The sequence below is a fragment of the Gadus macrocephalus genome, chromosome 14, assembly GCF_031168955.1.
Source record: "Gadus macrocephalus chromosome 14, ASM3116895v1".
Classification (NCBI taxonomy): domain Eukaryota; kingdom Metazoa; phylum Chordata; class Actinopteri; order Gadiformes; family Gadidae; genus Gadus; species Gadus macrocephalus.
In genome coordinates, this window is record NC_082395.1 from 15,141,296 (window position 1) to 15,164,069 (window position 22,774).

Consider the following 22,774-nt stretch of genomic DNA (forward strand, 5'->3'; position numbering starts at 1 on the left):
CCCGAGCCCCTAACTGCCTCCTGCCCGCTGTTTCTGGGAGAGGAGTAGGTGTGTGTGGCAGGGGAGGGCAGGGGATTGCACATCCATTTTGCTGCTTGTTCCCAGCGATAAGGCATGAGATGGTGAGCGGCAGGGGCCACTGAGAAACAGATCTTGTCAATGTAAGCCACTGGGGAAGACGAAAACACTTGTGCTGAGCCTCCCTAAGCGGGGAGGAGCATCCATGCACTGACCCTCCAGACACACACACGAGAGAGTGAGAGTGAGAGAGAGAGAGAGAGACCGTGGGATCAGAAGTCGGTTGCATTGGGTGTGGCTGCAAAAATAGCATATCGAAGGATTTAATGACAATATATAACAACTAACATACAAACAGTAGGTCATGGGATATACAGGTCATCATTATATGATTTGTTAAAAGATCTAATGAAGACCATTAACTTGATGATGTCAGTTAGATGGCCAAATCAAAAATGAATTGCTGCTTTTGTGGGCAATAAAAAGAAAGAAATTTCACCCAGTTTGCAGATTTTAGCAGACTATGCCCCATTCAGTAAGTCCCTGGCATAATGACACATTGAGGATTAAAGTCTTCGTAGAGCTTGGCAGTCAGCAGCCATTTCATTTCTAATGGTGCTTGTGCTCCAGCCAATGGGTGGTGTTTATAAAGATGATGATTAAATGGATTTACAATTAAGGCCCATGAGCTTGTCAAAAGGAAAACAGCACAACAGTATTTAGCCATGTTATACTACATGTCTTCATTGCCGGGGGACAGGTCCATTAACACTGTAGTACTGTATTTCAGTCTTCAACCTAGCAAACAAGTATTCACGATCATCTGTGAGGTTTGAAGGCTGATGTTGAGTAAATAACCAACACAATTTTAAACAGAAATTTCCCAAGGGAAAAAACACTACGAGTTGGGAGAATTGAATTAGGGCTTTAGGTGCAAGAAAGGCAGTGGATTACAAACAGAAACAAAGGGCGTCTGACTGCATGCATCCATCATTCAACAACGTCATGAAATAAATTAATCGTCAGACAATATCGCATTCCTTGGATGATTCTTTCCAGGACCGACTGAAAGCCTCACGCTTCTTTTCAAATACCTCTTGAATTTGCAGGGAGGGATAAAAAAACAACAAATATGAAGCCATTTCCTCCTCTGCACTAATAAAGGGCAGGGCTCCTGCAGCATTCTACCTTGAGACTTTCAGAGCCCTTTATCGATCTGCTGCCCCTTTCCTGAGACACGCAGCTGCATAAACAATCCTTTCAAGTCTTTAGAGAGGCTGGGAATATTAACAAAAGAGCTTGCAGGTATAACATTCTGCAAGCAAGACTCTGGCAGCAGAGGGAAAAAAAACTGTTGAGGGCCCATTATAAATCACACACTATACAGCGACAACACTGCACAGCCATCCCCGGCTGGTCCCCCAGGCAACAGAGATTCTCTCTGTAGAGACGGCTCTGGCAGTTTTTTTCTACATGCTAATGGGCGAGTGTTTTCAATGGTGGTGTTTATGCACCATTTCTTTGCATTAAACGTAATTGAGTAACTGGAATCAGTGCTTGGAATTATCCACCAATCCCCTGTTCACGGGAGTCTATTTGTCTTATAGCACACTAAACACACAGGAGCAACACAAAATACATTCAATGGGCTCAGTCTAGTTTGATCAGCTGCATTTTGACGGCAGGACTTACAGATCTTGTGCTTCCCTTTCATTGGGAATTTCACCACCAGCTCCTGGGGGTTGGTGCAGATGAAGACGAAGGGCGAGGCAGACTCCTCACAGGTATCTGGAAACTGCAGGTGGGAGATAGGGAACACATTACGGACAGAGTGTTATTCTCACAGAGGGAATAGCGGTGATAGCTCAGCGCGCACTTGGTCGCCATCTATGTGAACCCTTCAGCGCATGTGTTTTGGTGAGCGCACACTATGATATAAAACCACCATCACTCAGTTCCCACACCTCATCTGTCGTGCTACAGCGCTCTGCTGTCATGAAACATCCTCTACACCACATAGCTGTGGTTATCACAGGAAATATTACCATTTGGTGTGAGAGAGAAAAACATATAATTTGGGTTACAGCTGGTAAAGCATTTATTGGTCCACGAGTAGAAGATAATTACACATAATAAATTATACGATTAATCATATCCCTGTTGAGGGGATAGCGCGTTTCTGAAACCACCCGCCCCTTCCCCCCCGCTCTGTGCGTTATTGATTGGTCTCTTAGGTGAGAGTGGGGAATTGACTGACACTTCATGACAAAGGAGTCATCTTTCCCATCACTGGCAGGGGCCAGCTCTTCTCGTCTCATCCAATTTCCTCTGGCGCTATCACATAGTGCTCGTGATGACATCTAGCCAGCCAGGAAGCACAGGCTTTCACTACAACCTTTTCAACATGAAAAAAACTAAACAAACCACAGTGCTCCCAACAAACCACTGGTATACACAACCTTCCAATCTCAAAGGATCACCAAATATTGTGACACATTTCAGACAGTCAGCACACACACACAAAAACCCCATCTGTGCGGTAACCAGGCAAACTGCAGAAGGGATGTTTATTTCTGGGGTTAGACACTCGATGTGGAACTCCGCAACACACCTGTGAGCGATGGACGATATAAACTCTCAAGAGTCATTAAAAGCCCCGGCTGCTACAACACGAAAAGTGCAGCTCGATGCCTCCTCCTGACGCCAACCAACTGCGGCGGGGTAATCATGGTTCTTGTGTCGCAAGTCATCACTCTCTATATTAAAGACTCTCAGACAGCCCTTGAATTAAGCAGCCAGCCCAGCACACTGGAAAAATGAAGAGCGGCGGCGATGAAAAAAAAAGGGGCCAGGGGGACTAGTAGCTGGAAAGGAACCGTTAGCAAAAAGGACAGAGCATATTTTTAGTGTGAAGGACGAGTCATGTCCCGGTAGAGCTGAAATAGGAATTAAACAGGCAGTGTCAGGCAGAGTCCACATCTGAATTTCAAGAGTTGGAATGAATTTCCACATTTACAGTTTGCAGTTTACCTGGCCAAACTGCAAATGTTGTCATCTTGAAGCTCAATAAATGGTTGTTAAAAGTATGTGTACAGACGCAAGCAGTCTAGTTTGCCTGTACATATATGCCTAATTTCCTCCGAAATCACAAGTCACAACAGCATTGTTTAGTTATATTGGGATTAAAAAATCATAATGATCTAAACCAGACTTAATATGATGGGATTTAAAGCAAACTCCTATGAAGAAAGAAAAGAAAAAAAGAAAATTGTGCAAAGAGTTAATTCGAGTGTGAGGGGATAATATTGGTGACTCTACACAAAATCCCTAATTTCAAGAAGATGGCTGTTTTTCCCGTTGACTTCTTGGGAACAAAATGGTGGTGGTTGCAACAAGATGCGCAGAAACAAGCGGAACTGCAGCCAGGGGCTTCAGCATGTTCTACTGAGACCCTCCTAGTTCCCTGCTCTTTCATCCTCCATTAGCTAATTAGCATTTGGAGCTGTTGAATGTCCTGGCTTCGCCTCCCCCCATCCCCCACCTAATTCTTTCCATACCATGTTAATCAAAAGGGCATGAAACAATGTGGCTGTGTGACAAGAGGGGTCTCTCAAGCGCTTCAAATGCATCAGAGGAGGATCCAGACACCCCTGTCCAACAATACAATTAGAAGGCTAAGCCTTCTCCCGAATCACATAGCTATTTTTAACTAATCCATTCTGGAGTATATGATGAAACATAATTTAATTTCAGTTGGTTCACTCTAGGCAGTTTCTTTGCTGTTGTTTTCTACACGTTGGTCAGAGGGTGGGTGCTAGATGGCAGGTTTACCACAGTGTTTTGGTATGGGTCTCGTTAGTATCAACCTACTTCTTTGACATGAAATAACACTGCAATATATCACAGCAGCGCATAATGTTTGGGGATATGTTGCCTGGGTGGACGCTGAAGTTCATGAATGCAGTTGTATGCACATTTTCTAAACTCTAACTGGCCATTGTGAATGGTTACTTTTGCCCTCCGAGTTCCTGATGCATACAATTTAGACAAAGATAGTAGTCTTGAAGAATTATGAGATTGATGAAAAGAATAGGATCCCAGAGTTTTAAAACCATTCATTCGTTGCATTGCAAAACAGAGCATATATCCAGAATAACTCACTAGAATCAGTAGGAACAAATTAATAACTAGAGCCGTTTTCTCATTTGAACTAAGCACAATGTCCTGAAAATCAGGCCTGGACATTGTCCAGAGCCCTTTCACACTTGAAGTCCTCAAAAGGAGACAATAAGTGTTCTCAAATGCCACCCCTTGGTTTAGGCAAGGGGTGGCATCTTGGTAGAGCGAGCAGGGGGCAGGACATGAGCCAAAAAAAAAGCTGCGGAAATGGCAGTGTTTTGCTTTTGATTACAGCACATGAGGTTGTTCCCGAGTCTCGTCCTCAACCCAGTTAGTCGACATTTTTGTTGCATTACCCTTCACCCTCGGATGTAATCTTCCAATCTGGCGCCAGCCGCTTGAAGGAAACTACATCAACGTTTGCTGTGAATTCCACTTCTTCGTTCACCTACTCTCCGGAGTTTGTAAAACCGGACCTTGTCGCTGTGAACTCTGCAGACAACGACTTTCTCTTTTCACACATGGACTCAATCGGATATTACACAGATTTTGAACTAGGGAGATGGAAGGGGAAATCTGTTTAATGTCCGGTCCAACTGATTCAGACGTTTGCATTCTCACATAGAGCAACTCGTTAATGTCTGGATAAGTTCAGGGTTGCAGTGCAAGTTTGAAAGGGGCTAATTTTGACCATCCAATGAGAGCTCTCAGAAGAACATGATAATGGCTCAACTTTAACTTTGATGGGAAGATTAGTTAAATTAAATGGAAAATATTAAAGAAATGCACCTGGAAAGGATTTTCTCTTTGTGGTGAGATTTTAATACAAACTCAGCATGTTGACATTTCATCATTCTCTTGAAAGTTGATCTTGAAAGTTACCGACCAAAACATAACATCAAATCAAATAGCACAACCGAGCATAACGAGTCTACGAAACGACATAAAAGAAAAAAGCATCCTACTGTTTTAACAATTTGCCTCCAAGACTGCCAACTCAATAAAGTTTCCATTATTTTCAATTTGCTGGGATGCAGCCAGAGGGGCTGCAACAATATCAGACCGTAATAACAGGAGATCCACAGGAAGAGGGGCAAGGCGGTCGACCAGAGGAAAGCTTCTGGCGGTAATGAATAATAGCGACATGGAGGACAGCGAGAGGGCACAGCGACCCCGCGCCCTGCTTCTCCGAGGTTCACAGCCAGTGTGAATATTGCATCAGCCCCCTCTGGTTCTTCCTGTACTGATCTCCTTTCAGCGAGACCAATAGTAGCACCGTGGGGGGTGCAGACCGGCCATTGATGAGGTAGAGAGAAGGAAAAAAATAAAAAACTTTTAATTGGTCACAAACCTAACCAATGCAGTGTAGAGGTTTTGACAAGTAAGACCTCAACAAGCCAACTCTGTTCCGTCATCCGTCTCCGTTTCTCTGTCCCTCTCCCTCCCTACTCCATCTCTCTCTCTCTCCATCTATCCCTCCCTCTCTGGTTCTTTTCAGCTGCTGCCGGCAATTAAGGGCAGCAGAGACAAGTAATCTCCTTGTAGGCGACAGGGCCAGACCAGAGCAGGCATGTGGAGTGGGGTGTGCAGTCAGAGTTGGGGAGGAAGGGGAGCCGAGGGCAGGGGGTGGGTGGTGGGGTGTGGTTGGCCCCAGTCTCAGCCCTATCCAGTCCTCGCTTGGCTGCACTCAATCTCAGCCCAATAAAAAGGCCTTCATTGGCAGGGTGCAACTGAGCCAGACGGGCTGGGGAGCATGTGGCTTTTAAAAATGAGGAGGCCAGGTTATAGTGTTGGTGGGAAAGAGGGAGAGGAGGGGAACAGGAAAGATAGAGACAAAGGGAAACTGGATCAGAGGGATGGGCAGGAGGAGAACAGGTATAGGTAGAGAACAAGAGGGAGAGATTTTGAGAGATAAGGAGACGTGCATAGTAAAACGTCAGAGAGAGACAGAAAAACGACAGAAAATACTACTTAGTTAGCTATGTCATGGCTGGTTTACCCTGGGAATGGATCAATAGATGATTCTGTCTGAATAGTAGATTACATGAGGGAGGTGAAAGGGGGCACTGTAAACTATGGGCAACTTGTATAAGCTATATTCCCCCCCCCCCACTCACAAAAACACCAGATTTCCTGGTTGTAAATTTGTAACTCTAAAGGAATACATTGTGCCTGGGGCAGACGCTGCCTTTTTAAGCTTCTCATGCTGTTATTTGTCTTTGCATCTCACAACATCTCATTGTTTTTCTGTCTAATCTGAGAAAAACAATGGTGTTGTTGCACAATGTGTTTCGTGCAAACATTTGGCAATGCAAGTATAATATTCAAGATTCAATATCCTTAAAAAATTATGTTAATGATTTTTTATCAAATTATTTTGTCCTGCTTCTCATTCTTAATTGAAAACAGGATGCTCTACCATTTTTATTTAAGCAACAATCTTATCATAAATAAGTGACCACTCTATACTAGCAATCTTTGCCCTAATTAATCTGTAACATTGATCGCATATTAAAATAATATTTGCCTTGGGGTTAGGAGAGTATTGATTTTTTTCCATATCACTAGTACATGAATGATTATATTATACAAAATACAAAAATGTCATTAAACAGCATGAATTATTGAAAAGAGCATTCTCAAGCTCTTAAATCTCTTCGCTTTCCTTCATGCAACATTATAGTATGACCTTGTTGGTTTGGTTTCTCTGCCAGGTTTCTCTTAAAAATGTACTGCAAACGTATACATTTGCAGATTCCACGACTTAGAAATGTCGGCCAAATAAACATTTAGATGGATTTTGGATCTGATTTGAAGGGCTTGCACAGTTCAATTAAATAGCTGGAGAACATTTCTATGGACACGGTTAGTGTTGGTGATTACAGCCACGCCATGTACGACGGATCCAATTCATTTTCCAACCTGTTCCGCCTAAACAGGCCGCCATTGAGGATCACTGTCACGTTCAATCTGGTTAAAGCATATTGAACCTGTGCAATGAGTTAATGAAAAATTCAGCACACTTCTTCACCTGCAGAATCAACTGGTGTCAAGTTTGACAGCGAACATTAATTAATAAGTGTGTCCAAAATGAGACACTGAATTTTTCCATTATTAATATCCTCAAAGTTAGCGGGAGAATGTTTTATGATGAGGCTCTGAGTACAGAACATTCTTTTCTGATACAACCTACTGTGTTACACTACTTAACCCTTACTAATAGAGATACATTTTACGGTAAGAATGCTATTGCTACTGTGAGTCACCAAGTCATTTGAGAAAAAAAGGATCCGCAATTTAGTGTGGTTTGGCTGCCAAACAAAGCCAATGCAAGGTTTGAATGAACAGCTAGTTTCCTTGCAGTAATGATACCAAACCTAATTCTATCACTGTTCATTTGTATTCATTGATGTATGCTTTGATGTGCATCAAGTCAGTGGGTCAATAAGTCACCAGTCAACATCTTGAAGGAATACCTTATAAAAGACGTAGGACTTAAAAGTCCTACCGCAGACAAAGGGGCGAGTTTTTCATGATTATTTTCCACCTCGATGACTTGGTAAACATAATGATTCACTTCAAGAGCTTCGTTAGTTAAGGGCTGGCCAGGCGTTAACCCTTTAGCTAGCATTAGCGATGACAGGTGTAGTGAAGTCATGTGTTTTCACAGAGAGATTTACACAGGCTTCCACCCTTAACCCAGTTCCACTTTCCCAGCCAGGTTTATGACTTCACCTCCTGGGGTTGGCCCCAGGGCAAAGGAAAAACAAGACAGCCACACAACAGTCGCAGAGTTTAAATTTCAGCAAAATAACGGCTGTAACTTAAGTCTGCAACGTGTTGGCCCCTCAGTTTACACTCCGTTTGCCGAGAGGCAGGAGCCCTAGAAACCTTTTAAATAGCAGTTTAAAAGGAATAGGATTGATATTTTGATCAGGGAGTTAAGGTCTTACCATCTGAGGAAGAATTGACATGTTGCTCACTAAAGTGATCCTCAAAGAAATCACCGGCATGCTGCATTTCCATTTAACAACAAGTTCAAACAACTGCAACGTATTATTTGTGAATCACATTGACAAAGCCTCGGACCACAGCGCACTCAAGAGCACGCACACACACACACACACACACACAAAGAAAATATCATCGCTTCGTTTAAACTTCCACTTCAAAGAACACCAGCGAATGTGGAGTATTAAAAGTTGTTATTCCCACCACAGCCTTGTTTTATTTGCTCGATAAGGCCATGTTCTTTCTAGCACAAGTGCTGTTGGCAGAAAGGATCCAACTTTAAGTCGGGAGTAACAAACCAGTTTTCAGTGGGCACCTGATTTCATAATATGGAAACGGTGTGGGGAATTTACAAACCCATCTGTCCCCTTAGGTGAATGTAAGCTTTGATTTTGGTGCGGGAGTACAACCCTGTCCATCTGTGTTCACTCAGTCGCAGTGGGAAATGACTGCAACCCCCCCGTCCCCCCCCAAACCTCCTCCTCACCCCACCAGTCCTCCTCCTCACTCAAGGCTTGCAGACATAAGCCATTTAGGAAAAGGGCCACAGAAGGAAGTGCCTTGATGGCTGTTAAGAAAAGTCTTAGGTTTCCCCAACACCCAAAGGTTAACACTTATACTTCAGGCTTTCAAAGTACCAAAGTAAAGCAATCTTTTAAGGTTAGGCACCGCATTCTTTGCCATTCCATTTTGCTCGTTAATATAGTCTGAAAGTGGTACACAAGTAAAACACATTCAAGAGAAGAAAGTTGTATGCAGCAACACTGACAGTGTTGTCTTACACCAATGTCCACTATGAATTGGTATACTTGACCGTGGTTGGTGTGATCATTATGAACATTATATGCATCTATCAAGATGAAGCACGGTTCAATATGCAAATTAGCATCCAAATACATCTAGCATAAACAAAATTATTGTTTCATTGCTTTGTTATAATATTGTTCCATATACAGCTGTAAACAATTGTTCCAACCTTTGAGGAAATAAAATTAAACTATTGCCCCCGATTAATGATGATTAGGTTAAATACTTACAACATACAATGTTTCAGAACAGCACCAATGGCAGGACATTGTGAGCACTGTAATAAAGACAAATAAAAACAATGTTTTCAATGCCTTGCATTGGTACTGCGATCCTAAGCAACAGCCTGAACGCCATTTCAAAGTTGACAGTAAATAATTGACAGTTACTGGAGCATGTAGCTGTCCGCGCAACGGCAAGGGAGGCTTCCATTTTATGTAGCTACTGGGAGAATAACGTAATAAGGAAGAAGCTACATGCAACCATTTAATTACCAATGAATATTTACGGCAACATCCGATTCGTTTAGCTGTAAAATACATTGGATCTCTTGGATTGGACCAATTAAGTAATGAGGTCTTTAAAAAGGAAAGGCTTTAAAAGAAGATGCAAGGGGGAGCGTGCTCCGATATCATCTTCATGCTCTCTTTTCCCCACCTGATTGCATTACCAAGGAGCTGCTGAGCAGATATGTAAGCCAGCACAGTACAATATCATTTGTAATCTCTGACCCGGCATTGCCAGAAAACCTCTCTCGATCTCCCTCGCTTCTTCTTCCGTCTTCAGTCTGCCTCTCTCACCGTCTTTTGCTCCATCTGACGGACGCTTGTCAAGTCAAGTTTATTTGTATAGCACATTTTAAAACAACAGTAGTTGACCAAAGTGCTGTACACAAATACAATATAAAAAACAAAACAAAGAACAAGAAGGCTTAATATTGCATATTAGCAACAACAATGAATAAAATAAAATAAAATCTTAATCTGTATTAAAAGCCAATGTAAAAAAGTGAGTCTTAAGTTGCGTTTTGAACTGGTCTATAGACTGGGCAGATCTCAGACTCGGGGGGGAGACTGTTCCAAAGATTAGGAGCGGCCACAGCGAAGGCTCTGTCGCCTTTTGTTTTTTGTCTGCACTTGGGTACATCCAGCAGCATCTGCTGAGCTGACCGAATTTCTCTAGATGGAGCATGGATGCAGACCAGCTCTGACATATATTTAGGTGCCAGCCCATGTAGAGATTTAAAAGTAAACAGAATTTTTAATTTAATTCTAAAAAACCACAGGAAGCCAGTGGAGAGAGGCCAGGACAGGGGCAATGTGGTCATATCGCCTTTTTCCAGTGAGGAGACGTGCAGCAGCATTTTGGACCAGTTGCAGGCGACGGAGCAGACATTGGTCCACACCAAAGTATAGAGAATTACAGTAGTCTAGACGGGACATTATGAACAGGTGAATGACTCTTTCAAAGTCCTTTGGTGGGAGATACGGCTTTACTTTCGCTAGGAGTCGCAGCTGGAAGAAGCTTGTCTTCACGACTGAGCTTATTTGCTTGTTAAATTTAAAACCAGTCGAAAATAACTCAAGAGGTTTCTGACAGAAGGGCGGCTGTAGGAGGCAAGGGGACCAAGAACACTGTCGATGCCATCCAGCAGTTCGGATTTGCCCAAAAAAATTATTTCGGTTTTATTATCGTTTAGTGATAGGAAGTTAATTTCCAACCAGGTTTTCACATCTTTCAGACAGTTTGACAATGCATTTGTTGATTCTTTGTTTGATTTTAACGGCAGGTATATTTGTAGATCATCTGCGAAGCAGTGGAACGAAATGTTGTGTTTTTTAAAAATGGAACCTAGGGGCAGCAGATATAACGCAAAGAGAATTGGAGATAAAATAGAGCCTTGGGGGACCCCACAGACTAGTGGGGCTGCAGCTGAGGAGTACTGGCCTAGATGAACAGAGAAGGTTCTCTTTGACAGATATGACTTGAACCATTTTAGGACATTTCCAGTAATACCAACACAGAGTTCCAGGCGGGATAAAATAATCTGGTGGTCGACTGTGTCATAGGCAGCAGTCAAGTCTAAAAGCACGAGCGCAGCAGAGCTCCCCGAGTCAACAGTTAAAAGAAGATCATTAAAGATTTTTATGGTGGATCCAGTTAAGGCAAGGCTTGACTGGGAGACAACCTCTTCTCCCACTCAAACACACACCGACACCCAGCCTTGTGTATGCCAACGCATACAGAGATAGAAAAACCGAGCCCCCATGAAGGCTGACGGGTACAGTAAAAATATGGCAAGAAATGGAAATTATGAAGTAATCATAAGTTGATAATAGAAAAATGGAAACCGTGGCAACACGTATATTTACGTGTAATCAGTCACTCAACAACAAAATGGCTACTGTTGAAGTCTGTTATAGTTAATTCTGTATGTATGGCTATATACAGCTGAGGAGACTTGTTGGTTCGTGCTCAAACTACTTCCCACAAACAAGCACCTATACCTCTGGAACGAACATTGCAAAGTTCTCTGGGGAAATATGGTGGGCAAGAGGACAACAAGCAGAACAAATCCTTAAATTACGGACCGTTTTTTCAGTCAGGCAGAAAAAGGGCAGCAGCTATGTTTTTCATGTCTCCTGAAGCTCCTGTGGCGGAGGTTTCAGCTGGTGGTGTGCCAACGCCTGGGGACCCAGCACTCAATGCTTTCCAAACACTGCCATCACATGACGTCTGGCTGCTGCCATGGAATAAGGCCCAGCATGGAGAAGGGAGGAATGTGCGTGTGTGTGTGCACGTGTGCAAAGATACAAGAAAGAAATGGAAGGAAAGGGCAGACGAATTCAAAACCAAGAGGTCGAGAAAAAGAAGCACAGAAAAATAATTAAACGGATCCGCTTAATACTTGAAAACAAAACCTGTTCCAGGAGAAACATGCAACCCCCATGACCACAATCACCAGCAGGTACGAACAATGTGGCCTGCTAAGGAAATACCCGGGGGGGAGGGGTGGTTGGTTGCTGAAAAAGTAGAGCAGCTTCTACAGAGAACTCAGATGGAGCTGTAAGTTAGGATCCAGGAAGGAAAAAAATAGACTTGCCTGACTTCCTTTGCCTTGGAACGTGTCCAACATATCCTGACTCATATCCATTTCTCTTATTGTGTGCGTGTGCGCGTGCATGCGTGTTCACATAACTATCACATTACCACAGAAGGAAGCGCAGGCCTCAGTAGGAGCTTCCAGTTGGGACTCCCTAACGAGGGCAGCGGCCTGGCTCTGTTAAGGCCTAGCTCTGTTAACACCGGCCCAACCGTTGGCCATCTGAAACGTTTGGGGGACTCGGACGATTTCGGGAACAAATCTTTTCCGTGTTTTCAGCTGTGTTTGAAGCTTTTGGAACCGCTCGGACGGTGTCTTGTCCGATTCAACATGCAAAGTATGAGAGCGTTGCCGTCTGAGGAATAGAGCCACCGATTGGTTGTGTGGTTCTAGCACACAACCTTCGAATCAGCAAAGGGCGGACTACAGACTAGCGTCTGCATCATGCACAAGCGCAGAACGTACACGCTACTGTGTAGTTGCCAGGGTCTTGTTTCATTGCAACTTTTCTACAGAACAGGTCAGATGAGAGACAACGGAGAGGTTTGATAAAGGTAGTTGGCTGTTAGTTTGAGTCTGGGCTGTATAGAGGCCCCTTTAGCCTGAGCAAAGCAGGGGGCAAAGCAGGGTTGGGTCTCTTTACCAGAGCTGCACTTCTATTATGCAGTTTGGTGTTGTGCAATACACACACACACAGACACACACACATTTGATTAGAACACTGTGGGATTTAGAGTAAAGCATGGTATAGTTTATTTAAGCCTCCCAACAGCCACTAGCCTTAATGTATTAGAATACACCAGGCAAAATGATTTGATGTCAAGTATTTTATATTATAAGCCAATTTATCACCCTAGTAATTTCCATTGAACTAAATAGGAGGCATACATACTAGGGCAGCTCACACTACACCACTTAATATAGAATAAGAGTCTGTCAGATATGTCTTTCCTTTGCGGAGGTGTCCTTTGCGGAGGTGATCTATAAAATAGATACTAAACAATGTAATTCTCTTCCCAATACACTCAGAAGAGCTTTTCCAGTTGTTGTTTTTCTGTGTTTCTGTTTGAGAGGTTTCAGAAGGGGATTGTTTGTTATCTTGTTCCATTAGGGCTTAAAGCAGCACCTCTTCATAGACCAACACAGAGATCCTTTATTTTGCCATCTTTGCCCTCCATACCAAAAAGCCACAGTGAAAAAAGAATTTCAACTCTCTGCAGAAAATGTTTGAAAGAATATAGCCCAAACAGCGATCGGAGACAGCGATTGGTACAGCGATTCACATCATCAGCAGGAAATAATTATTTTCTTAATGAATGAAGAGTGCTCACTTCTCAGCCTACCTAAGGCAACTATGATAACCACATTTCATATTGAGATGAACCATTACCATCAGTTCAAAGAAAATGACCAAAACATAGATAAAAAGAGCCTTTCCCACATGTAAACTCCTACTTTGACAGCCAAATAGTGGCTACATTGTGTATGTTCAAGAGTAGTTAGTGAAATATTTTAACACAAGAGCAAAGTTCCAATGACATGTCGTTTGTTAAGGTAACGTTAAAAGGGGCTTATCTGCTTATTTCCGACTCGGTAAAGAAGACCTATTTTATGGCAAGCTTCTGCCATTGTGTGTCAGCACCTCTCATTGGACGATTCAGAGGGCTTTCTGATAGCACCAGGGCACACACTGACCACAAACACTAACACACAAACGAGCACACATCACCTAACACGCGTCCCTATGGACTTTCAGAACTCGGTCAATACACCACTCCACTCCATTAAAAGGCAAACAGTAGCAGCATCTTTCTTCGCCCCCCCCTCCAGCGTTATGTCTTCTGCAGAGTGGTGGACTCTGACCCGTGGCAACAAAACAACAGCGGGCCATGCCGGAGTATATACTTGGTAGCACCATCAGTAGGAGAACAATTGCAGCAACAATGCCCTTATTATTACGGTGTGGTTTGACACAATCAATGTGAGGGTCATTCAGTAAGGGATGTATAGAACACCGGTCATTATTGGGAAAATAAGCCCCGACAGGACGAACAGGACACCGACGCGAAGTGGAGGGGTCTTGCTTCGCCCTTCGATAATGACCGGAGAAGTTCTATACATTATCCCGCTTATTGGACGGCTACTTGCCAAAATGAAAAAATAACTTCACACAGTGTCTTTTTACAATTGCGATTCGTACACTTGATCAGCAGAGAAATAGTCCGCCAAAGACGTTAACGTCGCTTAGCAACCGTATTCGCTGGGGTTGATAAGTTACCGGACTACTTGAGGAGTAATACCAAAGACGTAAATCAGAGGCAAAAAATTCACTTTCTTTGACTTTCTTTGTGTCATTAAACTATTGTCAGTCATTATATGCTTAGCAACGGTCAATTTTCGAAAAATACACACTATCCTCCTAATTCAGTGGAGGATAGTGTGTGGGGTTGGAAAGCAAATTCTGCAAGTCGTATATACATTGGCCGCCGACGTGTGACGCGTGTCTGATGTGATCCATTTTTACCTTGATGAGATCAAAAAGATTAACGCATATGTCTATGCGTACATCTGGACCCTTTGTTGAGTGAGCACCGGGGAAGTGAAGGGGGTTGGTTTGGTGTTAGCACACGCACGTATCATAATGGCTGGCCAATTATTAGTATAGCATGGGACACTGGGGATGGGGGAGGAGAGAGAGAGACTAGGGGGAGAATGGATCAATACACCAGTCAGTTTCTAATGAGGGGAAGGATCGGCCGGAGCAGATGGATATCCTGCCATGCCTGGGGTGGTCTCTCTGCACTATCTGTCAGCAGGGTTATCAGCTCTCTGCTGCACACTCAAGAGTGCATCGCTGCCTCTAAAGGGCTGTTGCTGTTACAGCACCTAATGCCCAATACTGCCGACATTCACATACACTACTGAATCCGAATCACGTCCCTTCGCCCACTTCATCTGCAAACAGTGGGGAATTTCATATGGCATACAGAGAGAGAGCAGATTAATTAAAAGACACACACACATTAACTAGGTGTGTGTTAACACGTTTAAACATGTATGGACTTTCCCAGGCTCCCATCCATAAATAATACCCTAATCGCTATTCCAATGTGATTTTCGGGGCTCTGAAGATGATGGCCGACCGTGTCTTTCAGTGGACCCCTTTAACCAGCCGCAGCTGCCAGCAGGACAGTAAATCCACAGCCTTAAACTCCCGCCCAGCCATGCCAAACGCCTGCGTTCTCCCCAGCATTAGCACAGCACACATGTCTCTGTCCCCAACCCCCACACACCGACATGCACGGAGAGCTTGAGCCACTAAACGCTAAACGGCCGTGGCCATAGCGCCTGCTGCAGTGAGCTGCCATTATGCTCTGCGGTGTAGTCTAGATCTGCGCCTGCATTTTCTTCGATGACCTCTTTCTCTGCGTTTTTCTATGGTGCCTTTTATCTTCTTTTGTAGTGCCTTGTGTGGGTAGGGGGTGTTATTTATGACTGTTCCGTGCTAGTGAACACACACACACACACACACACACACACACACACACACACACACACACACACACACACACACACACACACACACACACACACACACACACACACACACACACACACACACACACACACACACACACACACACACACACCAGTGAATGTGATTTTACAGCCCTGGGTGGAATGAGTGGTTGAGGGGAGATTGAGGGCTGGGTACAAAAGGGGGAAACCCCAGTCGTTCAAAAAGCCAAAGCAGCAACAGTACAATTACACCCAGCAGCAAGTGAAGGAGATCTAATGCACGAAGCCCATGTCGCAACGTCCAGAGACATTGGGAGATTTAGTCGATAATCTGCACACACACTCTCCAGGAACTATTAAACAGCTGACTGCAGTTAGGCTTTCTCCATGGTTTGGCATGTCCCTACTCTAAACATGCAGATTGAGAGGAGTGATGTGCAATGCTGTATTTTGTCTCCGAGCAGACACAGCGGGCAGGAGATTGGAAGCGGGCGGAAAGCAGCGGCACACTATTGTTCTGCTATTAATCAGCATGAGGTCTCAAGTCTGTCTCAGACACCCGGCGTTTCCCGGCATCCGCACCACCGATTGCATAACAACAGCAACAGCCTCTGTATTTGATGGATGTGGACGTAATTAAAAGGAGATTGGCAGTAGCTGCACCATTTTGGTGGAAGAAGGGATGCAGAAGCAGGAATGGAAAATGAATTTCAGTTGCAGCATAGCTGGGTCTTTGGGAGGCTAATTGCCTCCACTGTGGAATGCTTACAATGGGAGGTGCTTGTGAAAGGTGCAGAGTGGCCTCTGCTGGTGGAGAGCTGTACTGCAACCATATTTATGCATATTCAGTCTTATCTTTCTGTCTTGAGCAGAGCGATTCTGACAAATTATTTTGTTAGAGATGAATAAAGTACTCTGAATCGGATTGTTTTGTGGGCATACAAGTAAACAGAAGGAGGTTGTGATTCGGGAAAATAAAATGTCACATGAGCAACATGTGTGTGTGGGGGAAGTTGAAATAAACTTCAACTGATAAACATCAAAGTCTTTCTATTGAAGACTGATACGGGTTGGATCATCCCTCCATGCAAACAGAGGTTGATTGGGATTTTGCGTTGACATATGTATAATAGATATGACAACCCCAACAGAGAACTACATACCTGTTCCCTGAGCTGGTCCTGGGTCAGGCAGTCGGAGACGTTGACACAGCCCAGCAGGCAGCCAGTAGGGTAGTCTTTGGGAAACCTGGGCTCTGCAGTGATGACAAACAGACAGTGGTCAACACCTTTACACAGCATCACCTCTGGAGAACCAGTCCCAGTAGCCACACATTGACACCCAAATCCTCAGGGCGCTTAAGATTGAGCTAGCTCAAAGTAAAAACGCTACAACTAGACCGTCTGTAGTGAGCATGAGCCAGCGTACCTTTCTTGTAGAGCTGGCAGTACATGGACTCCACCTCAGCTATTTCCTGAGGAGTTGGCTTCTTGGCCGCAGCGGAAATCCATAGGCGGCCCCTGTGGGACGTGTACCAAGTTCGCCCCTCCATTCTAAAATGAAAAATGTGGCACATTTGGTACCCATAAGCACATGTGACTGTCCTATGGCATGTGTTGGTATTTGGATAGGTTGCGGTTCCGCTCACCTCTTGATGCCCTTGACCAGCAGCGAAGCCCACGGCTGGTGCATGCTTAGGCACATGCCTCCATCAGAGATCTCCTGCAGCTCTCGGTCCTGGAGCCTCAGCCTGGATCGCTCTGGCCCAGCCTTGTCTTCCGGTAAAGCCACACCTTTCTCTGGTTGCCGCATGGAGCTGCCCCCTACGTCCACCCACTGGGAAAACACCAACTTTGTTTCAGTGGAAATATCGCTTGTGAAAGCTTATCATAATGATGAAAGTAAATACAAATTGTGGAGGGTCAAGTGCATCAATTTGGTTGGTTTGCATTAAAACATCTCTTTAAAGGGCTCATGTCATGGCTCCAGGTGTGTCTAGGTGGACACACCCAAGTTTGATGTCACTATGAAAACCATTCCTTCCCTGTGCCAAACGGCGTGTACCAGCTAATCACACCCACACCTGGAGCCATGACATGAGCCCTTTAAGCGAAGGCAATACGAAGCATTGGTGGATGTATTTAGAAAAGTAAGGACTTTTTTCCCAAAATGTCTTCCACGGTTCAAAAACATTTGAAAGTAAATGCAACAGATAATGAATCCAACCCTGTAACCAAGGTGACGGGACACTCACTCGGGGAGCCGCCTGTACAATGTTAGGGTTGACCAACCCTCCGAGGGGCTGCTGCCCGCCGTGGTCCCCAGAGCGCCGTGGGGACTTCAAGAAAGAGTCAGTGCTGATTGCCTTTACAGCCTCATCCAGCCTGCAACCATTACACTTTGTCAGAGGAGAGTCTACCCGTCTTTCTTAACAATTGTATTTGTCCAGAAAAACACATAAATAATATAAATAAATAAATCATGATCACGAAATCAAAAGAAAGCTGGATGTCTGTACTCACTTATTGTAGTACTGGCCAAAGTTCTCTCCCTCGTCAAGAACTTGTCTACCAGCAAAGTCCAGGGTGATCTTCCTGTCTTTTCGCGAAGCATGGCGCAGTTCCCGTAGCTCCTCGTCCTGCTTCCTCAGCTTCTCCCGTTCACTTGGTGACAACCACTGGTTGGAATCGGTGGCAAAGTAGTCCGACTCATCGTCCAGGACCTGGGTTCTCCTCACACTGTAAACACATGAAAAACACATCAAGACCATGATGATGAACGAATGAACATAAACAATTTGATTCTTTGTAAAAGGTTCTGTTTTAAATGTATGACAAAGGCATTGTAGCCAAGCCATTCTTCTGATTCTATAACCCCCACAATTGTTGCTATTACAGAAGAAAAATGGTGGTGATATTAATAGCACTATGGATTCCATAATACCTGTTCTTATCATACTCCAGAAGTTTGTCTTTATGTTGGAGCGCCTTTTCTAAACCTGCGTTCATCCGAGCTTCCTGGTGTGGGAGATAATCTCTGTCTGAGGACTCTAAAAGACACAGCCCAGCACCATGAGACAAACATAAAGGAAAACATCAGCCCTTTAAAGTGTAATTCCGGCGAATATTTAACCCAGGGACTTTTTCGGCATGAAAACATTTAAAATAAGCCCTCCAGACCCTTCTTTCATTGATTAATGAGTATAGAGCTCGCCTGCAACAACACTGACAGCCAAAATGGATTCCAGGTTAAAAACAACAAAGTTGTTGAAGCTTTGTTTTATGTGTAGGGACCCTAGTCATGCTACTGCAGTGGTCTTTTGCTATTTTGAGCAATATTTGTGGTTTAAACAATAGCATGGAGCCATTTGGGCTGTGAGCGCTTCTCCGGGCGAGCTCTATACTCATTGGTCAACGAAAAAAAAGTGTCTGGAGGGCTTATTTTATGTGTTTTCATGCCGAAAAGGACCCTGGGTTCAATTTTCGCTGGAATTACAATTTAAACTCTTTAGGTTCGTCCTCCTCAATTGAGCTCCTGCTTGTGTTTTCACCCACCCATGAGTTTCTTTCGCAATTTGAGGCTTTTGTTGGAGTCCCGCTGAAGAATCTCTTGCTCGTCTCTGGTGCACACCTTTATTTGTGGGTGAGTGAAGGTGTAATCAAATCAACTGTATTTAAATGAACAGAATAACATTCACAATAATACCATTAAATATAATATTGATATATCAATTTGGTGAAGTACATTTTGGGTACAAAAACAACAACAATACAATCATGTTGCTAATAAAAACAATGCATGGTGACTAGATTACTATTGTTATTACTACTCTCTCTCGTTCTCCCACTAGTTTCCTCTAATTTTCTCTCTGCCTACCCCCGGGCCTCTCACTCACCAGGTTTCCACAGAAGAGACAAGGGCCTGAGCCCTCCTGCTCACACACGATGCGCCCGCAGCTGAGGCAGTTGTTGATGAGGTTGTGCTTCTGAGCAAGGCACTCGCAGCCATGGCGCCCAGGGAGCATGACGGTCAGCTTGCCCTCACCCTCTTTAGCGTAGAGATTGACAAACTTGTTCTTCTTCTTGGAGGAGGTGGTTAGGCTGCCTTCTTGGGCCTGCGGATGGAAGCAATGGCGGAGAGGAGAAGTGTCAGCAAGTGTTTGTATGTATTGAAGCTGGCAGCCTCCTTAAAACCACACACACACACACACACACACTTTTTATTTCAGTTAAGGAAAATACTTTGAATCAGATGTTGTATTTGAGTGTTGATAACTACAAAATAAGAAGAACTATTTCATTATAAAACTAGCACTTCTTAGTTCTTATAGAATAGGGCCCTCAAGAGCACGCCAAAACGTGACTTGGTGAATTGAAGGATTAAAACGTCAGTGATTGGGTTTTACTAGTTGTACTTTCCTTGAACAGTGAACTATATAGTCCTTGCCATGTTCAAATCTCTTTCAACACATATATACTATGACTGACAGTGAAAAGGGCTTCTTAAGTAAGGATCAAAGCTACAACAACATTTTATGCGGCTATTGATGCAAACATTGTGAATGGACAATTCTTCCATTGTTGTGTCCCGTTGTTGTAATCCATTATTAATGTAGGTGAAACAATATTGTAATTTTTCAAGGAAGGATGATTTATATATGTGAGCTGTACTTTACCTTTATGAGGTCAATGGGGGTCCTGACAGCCTCTGGTTCAGGTTCAGCTGGGCTCAAAGTTATGACCTCCTGCTTGTTCCGGCCCTTTCTCTTCTTTTTCTGAGAGTCTTTGGTTAGGTCAAAAACATCTGGGCAAAAATAACTCGTGTCAGTACTAGTGTGTAGAACATAAAACGTGTCAGTGAATGTTAAATTGCCTTAATGTGAATAATCATTAAAACATTTAAATGTCAACTTTAGGTTAGTATTCATGGATACTACTAACCATCTCCCATTCCTGACTCCTTTGGAAGAAAATGAGCAGGGTTGTTGTCCGGGACGAGCCTCTGGGTCCTCTGCCATCGGATCAGCAGCTCATCAATAAAATGTCTCTTTCTCCCGTCTGTTCCTTGGAGCAGGTCTCCCACATATTCCTCTATCTCTTCCGCAGTCTCAATGTCTAAAATATATCTGAAAAGCACAATGATACGATTTATGGACGGTTGTAAACAATCAAAGTATTGCCAATGAGCTACACTGTATATATCAGTTCTGACAGCTAACACAATTAATCGCAAGTAGTATAAACATTTATAGTATGCAAGAAATCTTTAAATAGTGGGTAAGCTATTTACCTGACAGACAATACAGCTGTTTAAACTGAAGCGATACCATTGCATATTTATAAAAACACGTTACTGCTGCTAACTAGCTAGCAGACAACAAGCAGCCAGCTTCTTATATTTCACTTACCGGACAATGTCGTCACATGCCTCAAGCCCGAACTTGTGGTGTAACTGGTCGACACACCAGCTAAGCAAAGCATCGGACATTTCAATAATCAGAAGAACCAAATGTAAAATATCTATATATTTCTTCACAACCGGCAAATGATACCACGTCGCAACACAAAAAGTCTTCCTGTCTAATCAGAGTAGTGATCGAAAGTTCCGCCCCGAACAGACACTCTCCCAAAATAAAACTGTAATAATAAAATTAAATATTCTGGAAAATATAAGATAATATATATGTATAGAATAAATATTTGACTTAATATTAAAACGTCCAATAAATACAACAAATGTGCTAGTAATGTACGTTGGGGAATATGTACCTATTCCGTATGGTCACTGGGTGGCAGTTTACTAACACATTCTTAGGAAAGTTAGTTTCAGGTTTTTCTAGCATTTTCAGATATCCTGAATATGGTGAATATTGCTTTTGTCAGGCTATTGAATATAACGCTCAGTATCACTGAACAGATTTTGTTATCTCACTATTCACAGAAAATGGCGACGGTATTTTATTTTACATTATGTAAAACGGAAACATTAAATGGGACATTTGTTGAAAAATGAAAAAAAAAAAAATTAAACCATACAAAGAAAGTCTTTACGAAGTTTAAAACGCATTATGCATTTGGTCTTTTTAATCAGGAAATATCTAACTTAAAATGATTATGCCTTAAGAAAATGAGTCCATAATGGGTGATGTTTCTTTAGTTAGTTATTTATTTATATGGTTATATTGTCTTTGATGAGATAATTACCATATTGGTAAAGCGATACATTCTTTATAGAGGCTATGTGAAGATATGCTCATGTGCTCACACAAACAAACACAATAATTAAATGTGCAACATATGACTCACTAAATTCAACATGAGCATTAAAAGGTACAGGACGATGGGTAATAATGGATGTTGAAAACAACAACAACCAAATGTCTGCAATTCATTCTCCATACACAAAAACGTAATTGATAAGCAGTTTGTGTTCTGTATCTCTGTCTATAATACATAACTGGATGTGTTTTGTATTTCTGGATATAGGTAATGCAAAACTGAAATTTCATTTCGTAGTATATCATAGAGGATGTTGTTCTTCATAGTAAATTATGCAATACAGAATTATACTTTATAGTATCATATTGTGGGCCTGGATACATGTTATACATTTGACCCGTCTAAGACATACAGTAGATTGTCTGGGGAGGATCAGAATAAGTATTAAGCATTAAGCATTAAGTATTAAGTATTAACCATATTAAGCGCTATATAAATTTAATTTATTATTATTATTATTATTAAGTGTGTCTGTATGCTGATCTAAGTTTGTCTGCATGCTGACCTCAATCTATGCTGAAGAGTTTACACTTTACAGCATAGAATAACCTCTAGGCTGTTAACTTGTTCTTATCATTAAGTACAAATGATTCAATTCTAAGTTTAAACTTTTCAAATTTCCACTTGCGTAATGTCACTTTCCTTCTGCAGCCAATTACTCCATTAAAAGAAAATTAATATCTGAACTACGAAATTCTCAAGTATTAAACGTGAAATAGCCACCAGTCCATCCATCCAGGGAATAATTGTAATGGGGAAATTAACATAGTGCAGGTATAAGTGCTCTCAAGGTCTTTAATGTCAAATGTATATGTCTGTACATGTGCAACATTGGTGCGGGATACTGGCAGCTAGCATCAGCATCTTTAGTAATGGCCTTGAGCTGTGTGGAAGAGGAGCATTACAAATGTGTGTTAAC

The 22,774-nt window shown here is 42.9% G+C and overlaps 1 protein-coding gene across 3 annotated transcripts in view; it reads right to left on the bottom strand.

Moving 5' to 3' along the window:
• The window catches only part of trip4 (thyroid hormone receptor interactor 4), a 56,870-nt gene extending 35,699 nt beyond the window's left edge, over positions 1–21,171 (bottom strand). The window contains exons 1-13 of one of the 3 annotated variants that reach the window (XM_060070859.1): positions 20,985–21,171; positions 20,518–20,702; positions 20,253–20,380; positions 19,473–19,691; positions 19,132–19,207; positions 18,521–18,626; positions 18,100–18,315; positions 17,832–17,961; positions 17,226–17,413; positions 17,006–17,130; positions 16,741–16,832; positions 9,186–9,232; positions 1,711–1,813 (exon numbers count right to left, since the gene is read on the bottom strand). In XM_060070859.1, the coding sequence (XP_059926842.1) occupies positions 1,741–1,813; positions 9,186–9,232; positions 16,741–16,832; positions 17,006–17,130; positions 17,226–17,413; positions 17,832–17,961; positions 18,100–18,315; positions 18,521–18,626; positions 19,132–19,207; positions 19,473–19,691; positions 20,253–20,380; positions 20,518–20,702; positions 20,985–21,064 (1,665 nt within the window). In that variant the 5' untranslated portion in view covers positions 21,065–21,171 and the 3' untranslated portion in view covers positions 1,711–1,740. Of the gene's footprint in view, positions 1–1,710; positions 1,814–4,943; positions 5,389–9,185; positions 9,233–16,740; positions 16,833–17,005; positions 17,131–17,225; positions 17,414–17,831; positions 17,962–18,099; positions 18,316–18,520; positions 18,627–19,131; positions 19,208–19,472; positions 19,692–20,252; positions 20,381–20,517; positions 20,703–20,984 lie in introns of those variants that run through there. The other 2 variants (XM_060070858.1, XM_060070860.1) reach the window with 2 other exon arrangements.
• Between the last annotated feature and the right edge of the window lie 1,603 nt (positions 21,172–22,774).